The sequence below is a fragment of the Trichoplusia ni genome, chromosome 16 (assembly GCF_003590095.1).
Source record: "Trichoplusia ni isolate ovarian cell line Hi5 chromosome 16, tn1, whole genome shotgun sequence".
NCBI classification, from domain to species: domain Eukaryota; kingdom Metazoa; phylum Arthropoda; class Insecta; order Lepidoptera; family Noctuidae; genus Trichoplusia; species Trichoplusia ni.
Genome location: NC_039493.1, coordinates 896088 through 921022, shown reverse-complemented (window position 1 = coordinate 921022; position 24935 = coordinate 896088). Strand labels below are relative to the sequence as shown.

At 33.5% G+C, this 24935-nt stretch overlaps 1 protein-coding gene across 4 annotated transcripts in view; it reads left to right on the top strand.

Moving 5' to 3' along the window:
- Positions 1-24935, top strand: part of LOC113501767 (probable G-protein coupled receptor Mth-like 3) — a 53945-nt gene that overhangs the window by 8670 nt on the left and 20340 nt on the right. Inside the window, exon 1 of one of the 4 annotated variants that reach the window (XM_026882998.1) lies at positions 5328-5900. The exons of 1 other annotated variant lie outside the window; for it this stretch is intronic. In XM_026882998.1, the coding sequence (XP_026738799.1) occupies positions 5478-5900 (423 nt within the window). In that variant the 5' untranslated portion in view covers positions 5328-5477. Of the gene's footprint in view, positions 1-5327; positions 5901-20845; positions 21749-24935 lie in introns of those variants that run through there. 2 more of the 4 variants (XM_026883000.1, XM_026883002.1) reach the window with 2 other exon arrangements.

Sequence of the window (24935 nt, the reverse complement as noted above, 5' to 3'; positions counted from 1 at the left end):
ACACTCATCACTATGAATATTCATTAATTACTAGATACACTTCCTACTATGAATATCAATATTATTATATCACAGTTTAATCGGACTACACGTGAAATCGCTACATTCGGTACCCATTAAGGTATTAACCACGTTGGATGTGTTTATTTGTACATATAAACCATATTGTGATGTTTTATCAAAGAGCGAATTGATAGAAGGTTCATCATTTATCAACAATATAAAAAATAACTGTACAAAAATGAAGTTGTTGTATGGAAGCCCTCGTTTTCAGTAGGTAGTCCTGTTTTTCAATCACCATCTCTGAAAACTTTAAGGCTAACTATCACGGTTCATAAGATACAGCCCTAAAATTATCATTTATTGATACTTAGATAAAAGAAATAGTGAGGTTTTAATATTTTCTTTGATAATCTTTTGACGTCCATTGACATTTCTAGTTATCAAATGACGTGATTTAGACTAATCAATTTAGTACGTTTGAGTGATTTATCAGAGCGTTTGCATAAAATCAATTGGGTGATATTAGTTTTTGATTATTAATATTACTCTTACTTTATATCTTGCTAAGTTTCACACGATAGTTACAAACGATATTCATTTTTCGTTAATGTGAAATCAAAAATTAAATTCAAAATTCATTTATTCAACTCAGGTTAATAAGTAGCTCTTTTTGAACGTCACCGTATAATGGACAGCACCTTGATTCGCGAACCTATCACACACATAAATTAACCACATTTGGAATGACCCTTCTGATTTGTCATCGTTTTGTGGTCTCATTCACTCAATGTATCAGTCCATATGCCTACATATTAATTATGCAAAGCGCTTAGTGTGGACAAAGCTAAATAAGCAATTTGTTTAATGTATCTCTGAATGAAAAGTGGGATTAATTGTATCCTTTCTTCATTTATATTTTTAATATTTTATACTTTTTTTTAAATGTAACTGAGATCGATTCAGGCTGTGGTGGCCTTCGTGATGCCTTGTAATGATTTGAATGCAAAAGGTGCAGGGTACTTTATTAATTATTCTAAGACCAGTGATAAACGGTGAAGGAAAAGAACCTGATGCAAGCGGGACAATGAATGTAAATATGAAAAGAGACTTGAGATCAGCAGTAGGACAACTTTAGGCTGAAATATTATCTGTTTTTCTGAAGTGAATACATCTTCCATCATCGGTGAAAATTAGATAGAAAATTATGTACTCTGGAATAGCTATTATCCATTTTTCTTAATTGGATATACCTATCTTATCTAATTGTGAAAATACACAGTTAATTCTGTGACAGGTTTTATTTATTAAGTAATGGCTCTTTAGCTCATTTACAATGTCGAAAGTCGATAGTTTTCAGAAATGAGTTCATTGTCCTGTAGTTGGACATTGACGGTAGTGATCTTCACATAATGTGACTTCTACTGTATAATTTTACATAAAAAATGAATGTATATAATAATTCTAAAATTGTAGTAAATCAAAGAAATGTCTTATTTGACCTTTGATGGAAATCAAACAGTCATGGACCTGTGCAACGTTTTTTAGTGAGAAAAGGAAGAAAATATCTACTGATGAGAAATTTTCTGAAATATAGTGAAAAAAACCTTGCAACGTATCTGTATGTGTCTGTTAATTCTTTCAGTTAGAAATTCCTTGAAAACATCTTCAAATGACAATCTTCAATGATCAACCGTGTTTTAAAATTAACGTACCTACCTTATAAGTATTAAGCTATAATTAAGCATACATGTTTTTTACTTTTTTATTAGACAAGTAATAAATTTTAGTTTAGATGCCGTGAAATGTCCCTAAGGTACTCTTAACATATTTAAAATCGCTTAATTAAATTATTTCGATAAAGATACAATTTGTAACGAATTAGTAAAGGCTCATTCACAATGTGAAAAAGTAATATAAAAAAAAGCAGTACCAGAGTACAGTTGTGTTTTTTTTTAAATAGACAACTTGTGATATACAAGCTGAAATCTCTGAAAATTGCAAATTAACTATTTATTTTTTATTTATCAGATTGATTTACGAGGGACAAATAATTATGCCTGGAGGAGCTCGTGACTAAGCTTTAACCGCACAAGTGAATCGATCACAGGTTAAGCTATGCTTGGATTGGGAAAAGGCTAGGCCGATGATGACCAATAATTATACCTATTCCAAAACCTTGGATAATTATTGTGATTAATTCTGATTAAATGTCACAGAAGACACCATTTACCTGATACGTCATAACCAAGGAAACAGGCATTAAGGAAGTAGTCACTTAGGTATTTTGAAACAAATCTAGATTAAGTCATCGAATATATTTTTATAAATGTTGTCATTCAAGGAAAATCCAAAATAAATGACGATTCATTCATTATTCTTTGCGAGTACATTTTGAATTATTTTTATGATCATTATTCAGAATAGCCGTCGTTTTAAACTAATTTAGCCTTTTTAGTTGTGATAGACAATGCCCAGATTTCCCTAGTAGGTTCTACTCAAGTTCCGTTATCCGAATAATCGTCATCAAAATGACGTGACCCATCCATGGATCGACCGTACTAAGTGTAGCTTAACTTGCTATATGATTCCAAATTAAAGTAATAGACCCGTGCTTTTGCAACTACAGAGCATCCGTTTTTATCTACTATTTCAAAATAACATACAGAATTATCGTTTTACATTTGTCGCACTTGACATTTCAGGCCTTATATTTTGCACTTACCGGAAACTTGATAAGATTATAACATAACAAGTATTAATTATTATTATATTCAATTAACTGCTAATCCGCGGCCGCTTTTGCAAGACTAAAACAAAGGTTATGAAATATACATAGCGATAACTTTTAATTACGCAGCTACTTACCCATTATGTTTGATTGTATGATTTAGTCGAAGGTGAGAAAATAATAATGTCTTTTGAATTTAAATACCGTTACCCTCCGTCTGCATTTGGCAAAAGACCAAATGCAGACGTAAACCTATGTATTAACCAGCAATCTTTATTCCAAATTTCATCAAATTTGGTCAAGCCGTTTGTTTCATGACGTAAAAAACATACCTACTATCAGATGCCTTTATTATTCTACAGCGATGATTATTAGTTCCGGTATAGGTAAACTAGTAACAAGCTTTCATGTAACTTGCTCAGTTTTTTTTCTCAATCTTTTCCGCCTTGTTGAGGAAATTCCTTAGACGGTCTATAGTCTGTCTCCGAGTGGTCCAGCTTACGACTACGACAGCCTTACGCTGAATACTGGGTTGTATTGTCGAGCAACTCCAGCTATGAGATTCGGACCGACCATCATTTTTTTTACTCCTGAAACTTACACTTTTCCCTCCGAATAACTAATATGGTTTTATCCCTCAAATAGTGGGAGCTTAATAGAATTTTCTTACAACTCTCGCACTGAGAGCTCGAAGTACTATTTTCGATTCAGGGTGGATTCCATGACAGTTAAGCCTTTCCTTGCGACACAACGAGATTCAGAGCAAGATGTTACTCTTTTGCCTTAAACGGCTCGGGCGCTACGGTATTTAATCATTGCTTCACACCCAGACTCAGATTGTTAATGCGAAGCACATGTAGCCGTTATGTGCCAAAAAACATATGACTTCCGTTCTAAGTTGTTTTTACTACGGTATCCACTGAAGAATTTACTTATTAGACAAAAAAATTATTAATCTTGGTTCAAAATGACTGACTGACGAAACTGACTTGCACTAACAGATCGGCTAACGACCCCGCCGCATCAGCTCATGATTAAGGACTCCGCTTGGGTCCGAAACTAGTCGGGCACTCTCGATAAATACGCGTGAGTAAACCGTTGCATCTTATTAATACAATCCATTACATTTGTTAATTTAAGCTTAATATGGACTAGCTGTATTTCTTAGTGACTTCCTTATTTGTGGTCCTTTTTAAGATTACGAAGGGTAAGCATACCATGGAAGGTCCCCTACGAGGCGGAGTGAAACGAGAGGTCCATTATCAACAAAGTTCTGCTCCTTAGAGATTCGATGCACAGGAACAGTGGGAAATTTTACAGGATAGGTGTAAACATCCATACACCGATGACCAAGATCCTCTGTCAAGAAGGAGCGACTATAGAGAGAGAGAGACTTTTATTTCTATCATGAATAAGTCATTGTAAAATAGCTTTTAATATTTAATTCGATAAAAAAATATATGTTCAAAAATAATTTACATACGACTTTTCTTCTAACATATAAAACTCTCGTGTTTTTACACATTTTATAGTTAAACTAATCCGAAACGGCTTGACCGATTCGCATGGAATTTGGTGTGCTATTTGAGTAGGTCTGACATCAGCATGTTTTTTTCATTCGTATTTTTATTTTGCGACATAGCACGTGGGGTACAAAACAATAAACTATTGCTAAATAAATTTGGAAAGAATGCTTAAAGTTTTAGTCACGCCTCAAATAGACGAGTATTTTCGACTGATCCTAAAGCAAAGCATAAAATGTATCGTTCTAGTTCCAAACACAGATTAAAACTGCTATAAACATTGATACATTGTGCCTCTTAAGTCCGGTCCCGACTAGTAGGAATGAAATAAATTTTTGTTCTTTGTCCGTCAGACAGTTTAACGAATTATAATAAAGCATGTTTTCGTTTTATCCCGCACATAAATAATTGATTGACATGACGGCGAATGGAACTTATACGTGACTTCACTTCTGTGTCCATGTTTCGAAGTTGTTTCGTCACAAACCCGTTCTCCTAAACTGTTCAACTTAAGAGTTTATCTTTTAAAGGAAAATCTACTGGGCTACTATTTTTTTATTTATTTATACATTTTTACTTTTTACAGACAGTCTAAGTTCTAAAGTTCTAAATCCCACATACCTACCTCTTAATTACTTCCTGTAGACTACTAAGCAAAAAATCAAGCCTATACAATGCTTGTTACACCTATATCTGACGTCTCCGATCAGCGATAATCCTTTGTTTTAAAATAATTACGACTATAGTTTATACATTCTAAATATGCATGTGCATTAATCGGTAATGACTAAGCAAATGGCGTTCGATTAATATTGTGATTCAGTTTATTTATCAAAGCATATAATAATATAAAAATAAAACATCTTTTTTCACAATTTTAGAGCTTTTTTATTTTCAGTTTTAAGGAAATTGAAAGTTACAACAATGAGGAAACACAATCAATTACAATTTTAAATAAAAAAGATAAAGTATTTTTTTCATCTAAAGAAAAAAAGGTTTAACTTTTTAACTCATTGTGTACGCCTCCTGAGGGCAGTGTTGTAAACAATTAATTTTCCCACTAATGAAACCATACCCTAGCAATGCTTATATAAATAAAAGAGGTAAGCTTTCAAGCCAGTACTCAGCGTACAACATTATGAGTCGGTCGTCGGTATCAGACACAGATTACAAATACTACAGATCGCGAACGGGTTCGCACTAAAAAAATAAACTTAAAAAAAATGCTTTTGTTTATTTTGTTTTTGATAGCCACGTGTGCTTGTGAACAACCGTGTCCAGACAATGAAAGTGTCGATATAAGTGACGTGAAAAGTTTAGATGACGGTACTATTATACAAGATGGCGTTGTTTTCCCGCCAAGATATGTTTACGCGAAGAATGTCAGCGGTGAAATAAGGCGTTTCGGATGTTTGTGTAAAGTGAAGAATTGCTTTCGGAAGTGTTGTCCAGTGGGGTCTGTGATCGTGGGGAGGAATTGTACGGAGAAGTCAGATTTCGACGAGATTTCGAACAAAGGTTTAAACTTGCATTACTCGAGTAAGTTTCGGAGGAAGATTCGTATGAAGGACAATGACTTCAACATGCTGTTTGGGAAGCCGTGTGATGCTGTATACTTAGAAGATAATAAGTGGTACGTGCAAGAGGTAAATGTTAATTTTAATTAAAAGTTATATTTGTCAACTTTTAACATATTGACGTAGTTACTAGGTGATTCCCAGTTTTCTGAGAATCGCAGGTTTAAATATTGAATAAAATTGGATCAATAATGTTTTTCATAATAAGCATACTTGACAACTGACTTCGAATAATAAGCATTGAGTCAAACTTAATGAAATTATAAGGGACCAAATGATAGCTATTCCATGGTAAATGAAAAGAGAAGCAACAGAATCGGTTCATCCATTCCAAAGTTTTGAGGTAACAACAGACGAAATGAGAACCTTCCATTTTGAGGTCGGTTTAAAATTGATTGACCAGAATTAATCTAATTCCGTCTATAATAATTGCATATTGCTTAAAACCTCATTTATGTGTCGCTTGCACATCATTACTGAACTACTTTCGTAATTGGTAAACTTGTTTATAGTCAATCAAATTATCATAGTTTGACTTATATATAATATGCCGTATAATATTTGCCTAACATGTGGTGCAAATGGTTCATACAGATATTAATTTACGTACGATAAGCATACAATGATGTTTATCATCATTTATTTTTGTAATTACGCAAAAATCGATTGCTTTTTCCCTTTTTTCTATTTTCTGACCTTATTTTGAACAAGGTAAGTAAAAAGTTACATGTGTAACTTTTTCATTCATTGTGATATTTATTCCGACTAATAACAAACATACATTGTGGTATTAGTAACATATCTTTGGCAGTAGTTACGGGTTGTCAAAAGCTAGAAACTCTGACAAGACTTAAGTCTCTTAGTTTTACCAGAGGTCTTACTAAGGGGTATCGTGTTGCCCAGGTAAATGGGTTGAGGTTAGATAGACTCCTAACTTCTTGTAAAACAAAAGTACTAAGCTGCATCCATGTAGACTAGAAGTCGACCCCAACATAGTTGGGAAAAGACCAGGATGAGGAATATATACGTAAGTATCACGTATGTTTATTCGTCAACCCGTAGTTTAAATAGCATTAAAGTGTCAATAAACTTGTATATTCACATTCATTTAGTTGAAATCATCATCAGCAGGAATCCCCAGCAAGCTGCATTATCTATTTTGTAACCGTTTACTTTTGTTAAACCACTTATTTAGGAACTTAACAACACTTTGAATGTTTATCTTTTACCACTTACGTGAACTGGTACAACAACGTTTGTGCAATCAATAAACAGAAAGTATCCAAAAAACCATTAAGTATTATGACCATAAGGTCCTTACCACAAAATAAATTAATCGTGTAAGGACCTATATTAAATAACATTAAAAAGGACTTCGACTTGTACAGTGTGGCAAAGTAATCATAGGATCGAAAATAACATAATACAGAACCGTGTACATTCTGCCTTGTAGGCATTCAAATACATTAAATTATACAATATAGTTAAATAGAAGATTAAAATGTATCATTTAGGAAATCCTGAACAGAACAGTCTACGAGTAATTCTGTTAAACATTTTTAAAATTTCAAGATGTTTCCAAAGAGTTGATGTCTTCACAGAGGAACCATTTTGGTTATTCTTCTTGACAAAGTCATTACATTGAATTTCTTACCTTAAAACTTATGATTATAAGAGTCTGTAGTATAGTAGATAAATTGAAAAAAGCGCCAGAAAGTTTTAAAATGCGTGGCTTCTCTCTGCGTTATTTTGCAACATCTTATCATCATTCACCTAGCCTTTTCCCAACTATGTTGGGGTCTGTCACTGCCAAAGATGTAGGAATAACAACCGGGACCCACAATTTAACGTGCCTCCCGAAACACGGAGGAACTCGTTATGACAAAGATGGTCACCCATCTACGGACCAACCGCGTCAAGCATAGCTTAAACTGTGATCGATTCACTTATGCGGTTATAGCTTAGCCACAAGCTCCTTGCAACATCTTGTATAACATGTATTTATAATTTCATGCAATTCAATTTATGCCAAGGGCAAACAGAATATAAACGTGGAAAAATATGACTATATTTAGGTATTTAATATGAAACAACTCAAACAACAGGATGCAAAGAGGATGTGTGGCTGTGATTAACACAACTGACTTTATCAGTGTTATTTTATTACTTTACTAGCTGACCCAGCAAACGTTGTTTTGCCGATTTTTTTTTCTAGTTGTATGTATTTTTAATGCCACATTATAAAAAAAAAAAAACAAATAATTTCGTCCAAAGAATAGTGAGCAACCCTTATCACTTAGGGGTATGAAAAATAGATGTTGTTCTATTCTCAGACCTACCCAATATGTATACAAAATTTCATAAAAATCGCTCGAACCGTTTCGGAGGAGAACGGTAACTAACATCGTGTCACGGGAATTTTATATAGTAGAAGATTAGTGTAATTTTAGTTCATGAATGAATGTTAAAAATAGAATGGTAACAATTAAAATAAAAGGGACTATATTAAGGTTTAACTAAAGCTGTCGCTAATGAGGAAGAGAGACAGTGAGATACGGCGTACAGCGATGTCTATCTTCCACAACTTCCCCTTCTAAGTTAAAATATTTCAGGGTAAATGGAATATAATTATCTTGACAGTAATCTGGCAAAACTCTAATAAAAATATTACCCCTTACCATTACTTTAATTAATATAAGCGTGACACATGACATGTATTATAGTTATACACCTAATTTTACATAGGGCAAAGGTCATTGACACTAGGTAATATTATTTTGCTAACCCTTAGCATTTTGTGTTAGAAAATACTTGTCGCCAGATAAAAGCTGAGCTGAGGTCTTTAAAATCGTCGCGGAATCGATCAGCTCGGGCAGCCATTTTTGAGATAGACGAATTCTTGTCCTGAGTCTGATTGTCTTTGAGCATTCGGCCTGAATGTTTGTGAAAACTCAAGCGACCTAACAAGCAATAACTTGGGAGTCGTTTAAAACAAGTGCAATGTTTACCTTAATTCCTCGTGAAGAACAACTTTGAATCCTCCAGATAACTAAACAAAACGAACAGGGAAAAGTTCTAGTTTCCCGAACATTTTCCGGGAAAAAAAATATTTTCACACAAAATCTACGAAACTGTTAACCTTGTCACGTATCAAGAAATACTAAGAAAGCATCGGTTTAAAACACAAACAGCGTCACATTACTCATGACGTCATCATAATTACATACGTAATTGGTGAGTCAGCATTCCAAGTCCTTCAAGGTCTGTTGGATGTCTGAACAAAACTACGTCACTTCATTCAAGGTCAAAGAATATTTGCAGTTCATTGCTCCTTTGCTTTAGAGCTTTTGATGATACGTCAGAACAAAACCGGTGAGGGTATTAATTTTAAGCGATGTTGTCGCAACCCGTTTTTGCAGACGCTTTTATTGTTGTCGGGAGAATTTGGTCCTTTCACTTTTTTTAATAACATGGTTTATTTTTTAAAGTCTAAATTACTTTGGAGTTGTTTGCAATCATGACACGTATATACAGAGTGTTCATTTTATATTTTTGTTATATTTTTAGGATTATTTAGTGGAGCGGCAGTGTGGCTATAGGAGTCCCAATAGAAAACCGCAGCCTCTTTAATTTGGTTTTATTGGCAAATTTTGATCTGAAAGCCAAAAATATAATTGTATTTCTTTCTTTGTAATTTTATTATTATTAGCTCTTGTGTAAAATAAAAAAAATAAAAAAAGTTGTTCATTCATTTTTTTATAATACCTTATTATTACTATTATCAATTCACTGCACGTACATATGTGTATGTCTAAGCAACAGTTTACATACGATAAAAACACAATGATATAAGTTAATAAGGAAATTAATTTAAGTAAGTACAATGACCTGGTCTGGATGATTTCGTTCTAATTTAACAACATTATAAGTACCTAAATAACTCTTAAAATAACCTATTTTCCTTATAAACTGTGTAATCTAAATAACCTATTTGTAGGAGAACACTGTTCTTATCAAATCACACCCTACAACATGCGCGGGCATTGCTATTCCTAATAGTTATTCTCATTAGTAATGTTCTGGGCCCCAATTCTGCTATTTACAACTGCCGATGAATTAATGAAATTACGCTCAAAATGACAATTTTCGTATTCTCTTAAGCATTTTTCTACACAATAATTGTAAATTCAGTACGGGATGGTACGCTAAAGGTCAATACAATTAACTTCCAATTATTGTATTGGCAAAATGCTTAAGAGAATAGGAACAATTTCAAATTTAATTCAATTGTCATTCATTCATCGGCCATTGCAAAATAGCAGAATCGGGGCCCTGAAGTGGTTCTGAATGTTCATTTATATTTCGGCACAGATCATGTGAACTAAAAGATCAGATTCTTGGATGGTTATTTAGTACCTGTTCTTGATACTGATGCTGCATTTTTAAGTTTATAACTGGTTAGGATTAAACGATCGGTAGACCAAATATTTTAACTGTGGTTTTTCATCCGAAATCAAGTAAGAAGGAGATTCCCAATTCGTCGGCATTTTTTTTAGGAACTTCGGGCTGGATAAATCGAATTTGTAATTTAATTTTTCATTTAATATGAAACAGGCGTGAAGTTTGTTTTAATACTTTTTTTGAAGTTTCTTGTAGGCCTTTGTTTTAAAAAAAATATTATTTATTCGAAACATGGTCGTCATTTTAGTATAAAACACGCCTCTACAGTTTTTCTTTTCAGTTTTCAAGGTTTCCCATCAAACAAACACAACGTATTTTTAATTTTGATCACAAATATTCTAAACATGACAAGACAGCTGACGGTCCCGATGATGAAAATAACTTCTTTGTAACGGAATGTCACTGGATTTCATAAGGAAAATGTTTTTCGTAGAAATTTTTATTTTGGGTGCAAGAGGTCCCAGAAAAATAATTGTCGGTAAAAACATAAGCTGATTGCATTAACTAATGTATTTAAAATTTTTATAGAAGTTCATAGGAAAATCTAGTGCATGGTGCATGACAGCATGGCAAACATTGAAAGCACAAAACAAAAATACATAACCTTACTATAGTATCAGTTTCTTGATCCTATATATCTCTCCAACTGTTTTTCGTCCATTACATACACGATATAAATAAAATATTAATTTTATTTCCTTTAAGTATTCAAAGAATTTTCATTGAAAACAAGGAAATAGGAAAAACAGGTTTTTTAATTCGTATTTGTAACTACGTGACTCCTCTTTGGATGTAATTGTGGTTTTCAGGGCTAATTAATTTGACATTACTCAAAAAAATTTATTAAACTGTATCTTTTACAGAATATTTAGGTAACCTTAATCCACACATTCAATTGCCGCTAAAACGTGCTAGTTTAATAGGTCAGGGCATCGAAATCGTACTCATTCGCTCAAAAAAGGTTTATTACAGCAGTATGTAAACAATGTTTACAATCGAATTTATGTATTTGTGTGGTTTCTGATTGGCTGCTTAAAGCAACAGGATGAAGTCGGTAAACACAGATCGCAGGTCAGATTTAGTTACTGTGTCTACTTTAATGAATTATTACCTATCAACTAGCTGTTGCCCGCTACGATTTAAAAAATGATACAGTTACCGCACGGATCTTGAGCGCTGACCTTCACCTGCGCAGAAGTGATTTTCTGGGTCCCTTTTGCGGTATGAAGTGAGGCGCGGGGCGGACTAAAGTGTAGTGTCATAGCCGCCACTCGTGATTGATTGAAATTCGTTCTTTGCTGCAGTTGCATGCAGCTTAAGATGACAAGTACGCACAATTTATTGGTGTTTTATTTTAAGATGCGGAAAGCGATCCGCACTCTTCCGCAGAGCGCTCAAGATTCGACTATAAGTACCACGGGCACATAAAATCGTGATAACAAACATCATATCAGAATCAGATCAGTAGTTTTTAAGATAGAGAACCAAACATCCATACATACGCATTTATAACATTAGTAAGATCTTTACTAGTTTTTTTTATCGCAGCTTCTTTCGTATAGTAGTACAAAATAATTAAATTACGACCGGGTTCTGTATAAACATGATTCACATTCATTATAGGTCTCTTGTGACTACAATTGATCCCTAAAACTACAGCATATTAATTAACATAAAAATGAACTATTCAAAGAACGCGAACTAAAATACACTTACCTTTTTATGTTTAATTGACACGATACTTGCGTATGTATATAGTTCTATTTATAGAAATAGAATTTGTCGTCTGTTTTAGCATTATTAATTGGAAAATTTTAATATAGGCGCTTTATACTTCTCGGCTGGTGATATCCTCAAAGTTTTACGTTGATAAGAAATAGTTGTATATTTAGCGGTATTTACTGATATTTTAATCATAGCACCTAATCTTGACCAGGATCCACAATAATAAAACCACCCAGCACATAAGCTTTCTGTGTCCAAGTTAAATAATTTATTGTATTGGAACCCCCAACGAAATGAATCATAAATGTAGAAGGAATTTTCTACCAAGTACTTACGTAGTAATTTTTTAGTAATCTGTGCAAGTACTAGGTACGTCAATTGTTTAAACCTGGCATTTCTTTACAAATGTGGCAGGTGACCCAGACATAGACAGAATAAGGAAAACGAGTCGTTAGGCGACATACCGGACAATTTTATACAACATTCAGGTTAAGGACAATTACCAGAAAGAATCCGACGGATTCATCATTTTATTTTTAGATGTTCGTAGCCCTCTTACGATAACATGAATTAAAACTATAACTATATCAACTGTTGTACTAAGTAGCTGTACTCTCAAAGCGAGAAAAGTATGTTAGCACGTGTGATAAAAATAGTAAATGAAATTGAAATCAAGGTAGGAGTTTCCGAGTCGATGAATGAGTTAATTATAGTTTTGTGTGTGTTAACAAATACAGCGGTTCGTTAGGTATCCGTGCGGATTTTAAAAGTGATAAGAAAATAAAAAAAATGTACAAACAGCAATTTTTTACTTTTTTTATCAGTCCTACTGAAATATGATATTGCTTAAATGACTTTTGGAGGTCATAAGGACCACGTTGGTGTATTTGTGCATGAAAAACCGTGTGACCGTGTAAAACCCCCAGATAAAAGGTTTATTTTTTACTGCAGGAGTGGATTGAAAGACAGCCAGTATAACATAGAAGCATTAATTTACTTAGGGCAATTGTTGTTTTGATATAGCAAAATTCTTCCTGATTAATATTTGTCGACACTGAGTACTTTAGACTTTATAATTATTTTATTTTATTTTAATGACGGCCTGCTCAGGAACTGGCCGCTGCTTAGGTACAGAGAAAAACTAGCCATTCACAATACACGTTCTAATATGTATTTATATTGATGAATATGTGATGACGTACAACATAGTGGGCAATAGCGATGATTAATGCTTTATTTCTTCGTATAAAACGCCTGCTCCTGAAGCCTGTTACTATTAATTAATAGCGCCATTCATATCAATATTATTGTTCTATCGTCAATGTAGATACAATGGTTAAACAATGCTTGTAGCAATTGCTAGAGCGTAGTAATTATCTTTATTATTTTAATACGCAAAAAGCGATGTTAGTAGGATAATATTTGCAGTTAAATAAAAATGTTTTGTGCAATAAAAGTTTCAATTCAGAGAAAAAGAAACATCAAATTAAAATTTTTGGTTAGGTTCACACGCAGGTACGAGTCCAGCCTGAGATTTAAAAGTTTTATCGCATTATTTGTAGTTAATAGTAAGAATAGAAACTAGTATTCATATTAATTAAGATAAGACTAATTTTCACCAGGCTGATTCTTAATTTTTTGATAAAACACACGCGTAGGTATGTATATTTACCAGGATTAAAATGATACTCGATTACCTTCAACTCAAGCCCATCTCGTAGTTAAGATTCCCTTCGTCCTAACATTGATCAAGTCTCAGATTAGTCTTCGTGTACCTATACTTCTACGATTCCTAGTAATCCAGGATTACAGAGCAGTAACGGTAAAAAACAAACTCCACGATCACTCTGCTAATAGAAAGATAAAAATAATATCATAATTTCTATGGCTTAAATTCTGTGAAATGCTTTGTGAGTGTGTTAACCTGAATGTTCTTAAATGTGAATTATAAAGATGAGTTTATGCCGTAAAATGGTGAGTAAACGGTAAAACTTTTCATCGAAACGTGTTGAGACATATTTAACGATCAGTCATAATGGGGAATATGCACGTGACTTAAATATGGACAAAATATTTTTTTTTGTAATATTTATTGCTACTGAAAACACACTATACAATTATTTTTAGAATTTATTTTAATTTAATAATGAAATTTAATCATCAAAAAGTGGCTGTTATGAAATTACCGCGCAAATTTTCGAAACGCAACACTATTGGTGGAACAAACGTTACGTCAGTTTTACACGAGACGTCTGCTGTCAACAAGCTATTTGTATGGTTTCTTTTTGGAGGAATAATTGTTATTGTATTGTGTCGCTGTTTTTTTATCTTAAGTTAATAGTTTTATGTGTTCAAAATATTAATTAATTGTGAAGAAGGACTTAGAGAATGACTGAAACCGGTTTCGTAAAAGCGCAGTCGGATAATCTTCCGAAAATCGACGTTTTACTCTCGAACTTGCCTCTTACTCTAATAATTTAGATGTTTTTATTCATGAATAATACTTATACATACATAAAGATAAATTTAGAATATCGAATAAGAATTTTTAATAATATCTTTACAACTTTTTGTAAACTAGGTTATGTTTTGTAGAGGTTTGTAAACAAAACAAGTAGGTAGGTAAAAGTAAGAATGATTTGTATATGTATTTTACTTTTTTGATATCCTTACTTACATTGAAATGATCTTCACAACAGTATAAACAGCTCAAATACGATACATTGTCTCTTCTCATCGCCTTGCACCACTTTTTCCTTAGATTTTCACCTTTCGGCATAAGGAAATACACTTTGTCAGGTGCAGTGTTGATGTTATTTGGACACATAGGAACGACACAATATTTATAATATGGTTTTTTGTGCTTTTCCATGGTAATTAAGTCGATATTCACTCACTTTATTTATTTTTTGGTAATTTTGTAAACCAATCACTTTGCTGTTGACATCGAACTCGTGTAATGGTGACGTCACGAGCAAGCGCGCCAAAATGGCCGCGTTTAAATTGATCGCGATTTTAATATTTAATTTTTTGCATAATAGTTTATATTTTGGACGTGATATTTGTATGTTTGGTAATGTAATAACTAGTAGAAACATATAAAAAATAAAAAAAAAATCATGCATATTCCCCATTAACAGGCAAGCATTACAAGTGCAAGCTTTGTATATTTATAGTATTACTAGCTGACCCAGCAAACGTTGTTTTGCCGAATTTTTTTTTTCTAGTTGTTTGTTTTTTTAATGCCACATTAAAAAAAAATACTAACAATTTCGTCCATACAATAAAAAAAAAAATTTGTGTGGGCAACCCTTGTCACTTAGGGGTATGAAAAATAGATGTTGTTCTATTCTCAGACCTACTCAGTTTGTATACAAAATTTCATAAAAATCGGTCGAACCGTTTCGGAGGAGTACGGTAACTAACATCGTGACACGGGAATTTTATATATTAGACTAGCTGACCCAGCAAACGTTGTTTTGCCGATTTTTTTTTTTCTAGTTGTATGTATTTTTAATGCCACATTAAAAAATAATACAAACAATTTCGTACATACAATAAAAAAATATTTTTTAGTGTGGGCAACCCTTGTCACTTAGGGGTATGAAAAATAGATGTTGTTCTATTCTCAGACCTACTCAATAAGTATACAATATTTCATAATAATCGGTCGAACCGTTTCGGAGGAGTAGGTACGGTAACTAACATCGTGACACGGGAATTTTATATATTAGATGCTTCTATTTAATAGTATAAATGCAACCCTTTGCGTTTAACGTTAAAAAAAGTTTAAAGATAAAATATGAAATCCGAAAACAAAAGTTTTATGTAAATTTTGATTCTCTTTTTAGAAATCGATTGTTGATCGTTCAATCTGTGTGACATTGTTACACGTCTATTTAGTCAACAATAAAATTATAATGTACACATTTTTGCGTGTATATTATAATATAAGTAATATTGTTTTAACAACAAAAACATATAACTGCTTTCAAATAAAAACTACTCAGCTAAAATTGATAAATTTTTTATAAAACAATAAGCAGAATTCCTAAAATCCGAAGTGTTGTGGTAACGAACAAAAAAAACAAGCGAATTAAGGATCTTCTTTTTAAGTTAATTGATCTATAAAAAAACATATTGCAGTTGTGGAAGAGAGATGACACTCTATGGCTCTATGCTGTGGCACGCTCTCGCTATTGGTCGGATAGCCGAGTGGTTGATGTGACCACGCCAAACCCTCTGAGCGTGACATGTCGCGGGTTCGATCCCCGCGTAGGACAAGCACTGATGCTTGTTCTGAGTCTGGACGTCTTTGTGTACGTGAATGTTGAGTGCTTTTAAAACCCTCCGCGACAGAAGGATTAAACTAATTAGCGCAGTCGTTAAAAAACTACAATATCCTCTAAAAGGTGGCTGAAGATCCCCGGATTTATTCGTAATTAGGCATTATTAATTAATTTATTTATTATACTGTGGAAGACTTACAGCCTAAAAGATAAAAGATAATATATAAACAACTAGGTATAATTAAAGTTTCACGTGACAACGTAATTAAGTGCTGTTTAGTGCCTGGTGTTAGGCAACACAAAGTTATAAACTTTGTGTAGGTTTTTAAACAGTTTAATCCATTTAGTAATTAACTGAATAGACTACATTAATTTTCAGTAGGGTAACATTCAGTTATCATTAACTCATTTTACAAAAAAAAAAACAAAATCTTTTCTTATTTTTAATATCACAAACCTTCCTCATTTCCATACGAATGCGTGCAATGGGTAAATATTCTTTGAGGAAAATACTCGAATATGTTAATAAGAATGTATATTTGCGCCTGCAAAAATGTTTTAGCAATGTTTTTCCAGAAAGAGATTTCTTTATACTTTTTAAGGCGGCGTTTGGATGTAGCTAATTTTAACGGTAACGGTTGAGTAAATAAAATAAACTAGACTTTTTTGAGCTATTATACCTAAGATATTTACCAAAAGTCGAGTTTTGACACTAAATTGAATGGTGTACGATACTACGTCAGGTAGATAAGTAAAACCGGCAGTAAAAGTCAGTCTAAGTACGGAAAAAAGTAGTACACAAGTAAATTATTTGTATACTCTAATAATGCCGTTATTAATAAAGCACTAATCATTTACCTACAAACATATTCTCGGTGCAATAAAATATTATAGATTTTTTTATTCGTTGGAAGCCAATCACTGTTGGCCCAAATATGACGTAGGTTAACTTTAATGCGGGAAAATACGTCAAGTATTTGACTAGAGGAATTATTTATGAGTAATTATAACTAGTAATCTATTTTTAGACTCGGTACCGGTGAGTTGAGGACCCAGATCGACAGCTTTGGTCTCACATGATATTAAGGTGAAGTTTGTGACGTTGTAGCTGTAGGGGGTAGTCTCAGTAACTGCTAAACCGATATTTAAATTCTTTTACTAATAGATAATCACGTTATTTGTGATTATCAGAGGCTTTGAGAGTAGCTACTCATTTTAGCGGTAAACTTATAACTGGTTAGCTAGTGTTATTACATTTTTGAGGTCCAAAGTCAAACAGTGTGACCAGGAGCCAATTTTTAAGACTCCGCTGAATGACTATTCGCCTATATATGTCCGTTTGATTCTCAAAATTTCAGTCCTATATTTTGTTAGAGAGCTGAAAAACTCACAGAACTGTATTTTTAAACTATATACATATCATCATCAGCTTTGAATTACCTACTGCTAAGAATAAGCCTCCCTTTATTCATAATATTTAGTCTGACTCATATATAGTGAAAAACCTATTTAATTACCATACACTTGAGAATTCAGTCCACTCGGTAAAATCCCTTGCAATGAATAAGACTTTTAATCCATACTAGATGGCGCTGCTCACGACTTGCTCATATTAATAATAAACTTCTTCACGTTATTACGTTCCTACTTATGTCTGCTCTTGCGCAGATCAGAATTGCCAATGCATATAGATTGCAGATTATTACGATTATATCATTAAATATTCATGTAGTCTTACAATAACAAACTACTTCATTATACCCTATAATAAGTAGATACATTGTCAAGAACTAGTTTAACTTTTAAACATTGTCTAGAGTCTATAGAGGTCGTCCTTCATCTTCATTTTTTATGATTTTTGTATAAACTGAAGTAGCACTTTTGGCTTGATTCTTGATAATCTATAATCTCTAATAATATATAAAGCTGAAGAGTTTGTTTGTTTGTTTGAACGCGCTAATCTCAGGAACTACTGGTCCAAATTGAAAAATTCGTTTTGTGTTGAATAGACCGTTCATCGAGGAAGGCTAAACCATCACGCTGTGACTAATAGGAGCGAGGATACAATGGAAAATGTAAAAAAACACAGGGCAGGTATAAATCATAACTTATATCTTCTAACCACGGGGACGAAGTCGCGGGCAACAGCTAGTAATCGTATATTTCCCGCTTTCCTCTCTAAAATAACGAGGAATATCCTCTCATCCTTTTTATATATATAAAAAACCCTTGCTTAGCTGGAAGTAAATTTTAAGTAGTTTCCTTCCACAACAAAATACATTGATGTAGTGAACTTAGCATTATTAATATGACAGCGTCAATTAAAATATTGGACAACTTTACTTTTCAAACTTTATACTATTTATTTAGTATGTGTTTTTCTATTATGTTTTTTTTACGGCGGCTTCTTTACCGGATAACAGTTTGTATTTTTTGCTATCAGCTGCTACGGCCGTGACCACGACCGAGACTTCAACTTGCATAAAAATAGAAACAAAATATTCAATAGCCTTTTAAATTATATTATATTGACATTGTTCAAACGTGAAAAAATACGGTTCATCTATTTTTATTGCTAATTACCAGTAGGAGCAAAATTTTGGTCTGTCTTTGAATATAGTTTTAAATGTGTGAAAAATCCTTTAGGTTTCTGTAAAATTACTGGATTTTCTTTAGACGGTACCAACCTTAACCTATTTGCCTGATGGTTCCTACGTATTTGGACCTCACATTTTGTCATTATGAAGTACCTTGCTATGTACGTTAGAGCTCTCCCCTCTGAAGATTTACTCAACCATTAAGTATACTTTGTGCCTAACTGATTCCAAGAGGGAGGGATTGATACGTAGCTAGTCGACACTAACGGTACCACAATCAGTAAGGAGACCACATGACATTACCACAACCGGTTATACAATACCAAAAACGGCTATCACGAGATGGTCAATGTACTTAGCATGTCCTTGTATCAATATTTGTATTCAAACCAGCTGTTGCCGGCGTATGCATCCGCGTGGTTATGATATAACATAGATAGCGAGCAGTATTTCTTTGTAGTTGACATTCTTTTCTACTTTACTTCAATAATAATTATTTCGCTGTGGAGTTATGTTAAAACAGTCAAATCTTATAAGGCATTAGGTAGAATTAAATGATTTGAAAATATATGCTGTCACTGATGTTTTTTTTAACTTCATATGGAGAAAAAATCCAATGTGACAATTATAGTAATACAATTCATCTGAATTTAGTAATACTTACTCAACTCAGTTCTCTGTCGGTGTCTTTTTTAACTAATCCTGTTTTTAAGAGATGCAGCTGGAACAAATATTATTATATGGCTGTGACGTAGGTTTGATATACATATAATCGTCTGCGTGATGAGGCTATTAATCAAGTAGTCGAGACGACGGAGATCAAAGAACTAAACAAAAAAAGGCTTGAAAAGAGATAATAACTCAGTCATAATTAAGACGAATATCTAAACAAAGAATTTAAGGAAAGATGATTGGATCCGTGGGAAGCACACTTCTGGTGAAAAACTAAGGAATGATAGAAAAAAAAATGTACAAGTCTGAAATATATTTCCATTCTTTTTCGGAATGTGAAAAAATGGACTAATGCATTCACACTATGACTGACAAAAAAGTTCACGATAAAAAACTATAAGTGCTATTCTCTGACTTTATTCCGTTTAACTGAAAGTTTCTCCTAATTAGTCTTCGGATGAATTAATTAAATGTTTTTTGTTCATTGAATGATAAAGGATACATGACAAAATCCCAACACATGTTGCTTTCATTGACAAATCACGGCAGATGTTGTTGATTCATAGATATCTGCTCGTATTGAGTCCATAGATCTGGTAAATGTTTTGAAAGTGTTCGAAAACAAATCCGAATAAAAACTTTAAGAATTGTATCGGTTAATTGTAACAAAGACGAGCGATATCTTTATGAAGAAAATCGTGAAATTCCCACTACTCAGATGTACACAGTTTGTACGTCAGCCGTACGAAAAGTCCAAAAAAACAAAGCAAAAATAGGGACATTGACGAAGTTCAATGCTAAACAGGTAGTCTTTATTATTACTTCAATTTTTAGCCATAAGAGGCTTACTGCAGGGAAAAAGCCCTTCCTTCTTTCAATTCTGTTCATGTCTAAGAAGGGAGAGTTTTGTAAAAAGCTATTGACCTCGCATCGACATCTTTTTTTTGCGCCTAAAACTAGTTCTATTTTTGATAAATATACCCGGAATGAAAGCCGTTAGGTATTGTAATGAACAATACTAACGGACAGACGAATTAAATAACGGATACGTATTTATTTTATTTTCTACCCCATATATAAATTGATCAAAAATAATTTTTGCTTACTTGATCTATGTTCTGTGTATAGTATCATTATAGACCATTCTGTAAACTTTGAAGCTTATCTTTATCAATGTTTAATTTTCAGATGAGGGCAAAAATACACGTAAATTTTATGTTTTGGATGATCTGACGGAATATATATATGAATTTATATTTATTTTGCCCACTTATCATCCATATTTAAATAGTGCTTTATCTTTATTTTATATGTCAGATCTTCGTGGTCAACCTAGCGTGGTGGGAAATGATTATATTTTAAATTCCCCAGCCGATAATGTGTTTTCGATGGCAGACTCGTAATTTGTTAGGCTAACGTGAATTTCGCTCTTTCAGTTTCTATTAGAATTTGGATATAAGTAGACTGCCGCAAAGTGTGCGGTAACAGAGTGCTATTGTAGGCCTATCGTACACGTTCTGTTTACGAATTTAGTTTGTTTTTAATGTGTTACTCATACAGTGATAACGATTGTTTTCGGTTTCGTGATAGGGATTTTCTTTAGTTTAATTTTGTGTTTAATTTCAATATTTTTGGATAGATATGCGATGATCTCAATATTTGAAGGGCTATATCGCACAGTAAAAAGTTAAGGATACATCCAAAGCATTGATGTTGAATCAAACTCTACAGTAGTCTAAAGAGATTGTACCCTAGTTAGAATCAAATTTTAATTAATATGAGGCGAATAACTTTTGCCATATTAACGATATTGTGCATGAGAAGACTTTCAGTGGAAGCTAGAGAAAATATATCCGTTCAAGAACCGCAAATTGAACAGACAACTGAAAATTATTCTGTTGAACTAAAAACGGGACTGGTCCAGCAAAGTGAGAATGAGAAAAGGGATGTTATCAGAAAATGTTGTCCCCTTGGCAAAGCCTACAATTATATTAAAAGACGATGTCTCCAGCACCCTGGTGTATTTGACCCACCTTTATACGAAAATCGAGGAAAGCCAGTTTGTGGAGCCAATGTCATAGAGAAATATAAAGTGATCAGTGGTTTTATTAAATGTTTGAAAGACAAAGAAATGAAAGTTATGAATCGAGCTAAAGATCGCTACTTGTTGACGGTAAGGCTGTTTCTTTTAAATGTTGTGATAAAGGTCATAATGACAGTTGCATTGCGCGCGATTTCCCGGGTGAACGCCATAAATGCTTCTTTTGCTTTGTGCATGTACATTTGACAGTAGGTTTTCCGCTCCGTACTGAATTTCCAGTTATTCTATTGGCAAAATGATGTGAATACAAATAGTAAAATGTAAATTCTTTTTCAATAATTCATCGGCAATTAAATGGCGGAAAGACCCTGATCTGTAAAACTTACATACTTACCCATACCTTAAAAAAAGACGTTAGGTATAAAGTTGCATTGTTTTACTTATTCCATTCTCGTATCTTTATTTTAAGCACGCAATTTAGGAATACAAAAAGTACCAAGGTTAAGACGCTAGAAGTTGTTTATATGTGAATGAATCTCACGAATACACTTGCCGAGCTAACGTGGAATTAATTTTAAAGTAACTAGAGCCTCATTGTCATGAAACATAACGATATATTAATCATCGTACTGAGATAACTTATAACGTTGTGTTGCTTTACATAATGACGAAATGTGGACAGGTATGAAACTTGACTGTCTGATATACTTGGCAATCAATATTGTAATTCATAAAATTACAATAAAAGAGCATATAGTATAGCAATATACAGTAAAGCAACTTTAATTTGTTAACCCGTAATGCTGTTGTCAATGCTCAAACCTTCCTTATATGGAAATAGACCCAAATGCGCCCAGCATTAAATAAATAAATGCGGACAACATCACATACATTGTTCTGAACCCAAAGTAAGTTGCTAAAGCACTTGTGTTATGGAATTCAGATACATGACGGTACCACAAACACCCAGACCCGAGACATTGTAGACATTGAAGAAATGTGAATACATTGACTCGACCGGGGATCGAACCCGAGACCTCAGAGCTAGCGACACCTTGAAACCGGTGCGTACGCCACTCGACCACGAAGGTCGTCATTGGGACGTATAAGCCTGATATTAGAGCAAATGAATGCACCGACGCATTTATAAATTTATTGATTACTTTTAAAAAAAGTAGTAGTAGTAGGTACTAACACCCATCCACATATATTTGGCACCAAGACCAACTTACAAACATTTGTGAATCATACAAATGTTTGCCGTGCAGACGGAGCGTACCGGTCGTCCCACTTACGTTTTTCGTTTTTTTATCTGACAGCTGATATTTTACGTACTCAGCAGGCTAAACTGTTTACATTCAGTTTTATTTTCGACTATCAAGATGAGTTTAAATACAGTTTCTTTGCGGGTTATTCCCCTATTCTTCATTAAGAGGTGAAAGCAAACGATAGCGTCAACACCACACAAAAAATATAGATTTTTTTTGGACGTAGATGGATTGGCCAAAACATGATCGAGAAAAGAAAGTGGTGTGTATAGTTAACTAGAAGATATGAACTGTAAAATCGAAGACCCTAATTGTATAGTCACACATCATTAACATTTCTTTTAGAATGGTGACCCATGACGGGACCTTGACTTGTCAGCTTAATTGCATTTGAGTAATTCGTCAGCGATTATGCTCAAACAAAATAAACAGACCTAACCATACATTACTTTAACCTCAAATGACTAGGCTTTACGTAATGACTAAAGATAAAATAGCAATTCTACCATGATATGCAAACAATTACTTCTAAGTTACTTCGACGACAAGCCCGACTAGTTTCAGACCCAACCAAAGCCCTTATCTAATCATTACATTATGAACCAGCGGGCACGCAAGTCACTTCTTATTTCTCCTTATTCCTTGTTGTCTCCGAAACTAGTCGTGCGATCTCAATAAATACTCGTAAGTAAACCGTTATCAAATAATTATGGACGTAATGGTATATGTACATAAACGAAAATTATAGTATTATACGGGAATTTTACGTGCTTTTAGGCCGCTATCCCGCTGGCGTTTTACGAGCGTCTTTCAAACGTCTGTGCGGCGTCAATGCTGCGTTGACGCGACGTTGACGTCAACGCTCGTAAAACATCAGTGGGAAAGCGGACACAATGCCATAAAGTTTGGTTATACCGTGATTAATAGCTAGGAGTGTTAACACAGACAGATTGAAGGTCGACAGCTCAGGGTGCGACGGATAATTTAAGGCTTGTTATCCAAAAAAATGTCTTCACCTTGAATTAAGGAAGACTCGGGTTAAGTAACTTCTCCGAGCTTCGGAAGACACGCTAAGATGTAGGTTGTTTTTCTCTAAAGAAGCTGGAGAATGGTGGATCTTAGTGTAATTTTGAAAAAAACCGATTTTGTTTTAAATAAATTCGTTAGTTGCGCCATATATTTCTACCTTTCAAAAAGAGAACAGATTATTTTACAGTTAAGCAATGATGATTTAAATCTAGAGTTTAGTGAAAAATTAATCAGAATCAGGCAGTTGACATTTCGGAAATGATTGACTCTATGTTTAAAATAATAACCGTACATGTCAAGCAAGGAGTCCTTGTAATTGTACTTTAGACTTTACGCTTCGTTACATCCTAACTACAACGATACTCGCATAATAACGTAAGTGTCGTGCTAACCTCATTTTGTTAATCCCCTACGAAATTATCATAAATTTTTTTTACTCCCTATTCACTAATAAAAAATAACACATTACTTTTTAATTTACTTTCACGTCCAATGAATTTGCGGCCAGTATCTGTTTAAATCTTGAGAGGAACTGACGCGTGTGCCGAATATTATAAAAAAATAGTTAATACAGTGAAAAAGGGCGCGATCCTCTTGTGTCGTGTTTTTATTAATAACCATGTTCTAAATATAAAAGCGCGAGACGTCAACAACTGTCTGACAGGGATTTTTTTTCTTATAAAAATTTTTGACGTTCGATTTTCTATTTTTCGAGTATTACAACCCTACCTACAAGGGTTGTAATTAAACAAAGTACGTATAATATTATCCGTTTAAATTGATGCGTTTTAATTAATTAATTTTAACTGTACGTACAAAGTGACCGCTTCGAACTGTTATTCGTTAAAAATATGATATTAGCAAAAAATCTTGATTGACGTGCATTGTGTATTGAAGATGAAGCGCAAAAACAATTTTATGTAGTTGTACGTACCTGTGTGAACAGAACCTGTTTACACGAATACAAGTTCAACAGCCAGTACAGCGTTGAAGGAGAATATAATCATTATTGCATAGATTGC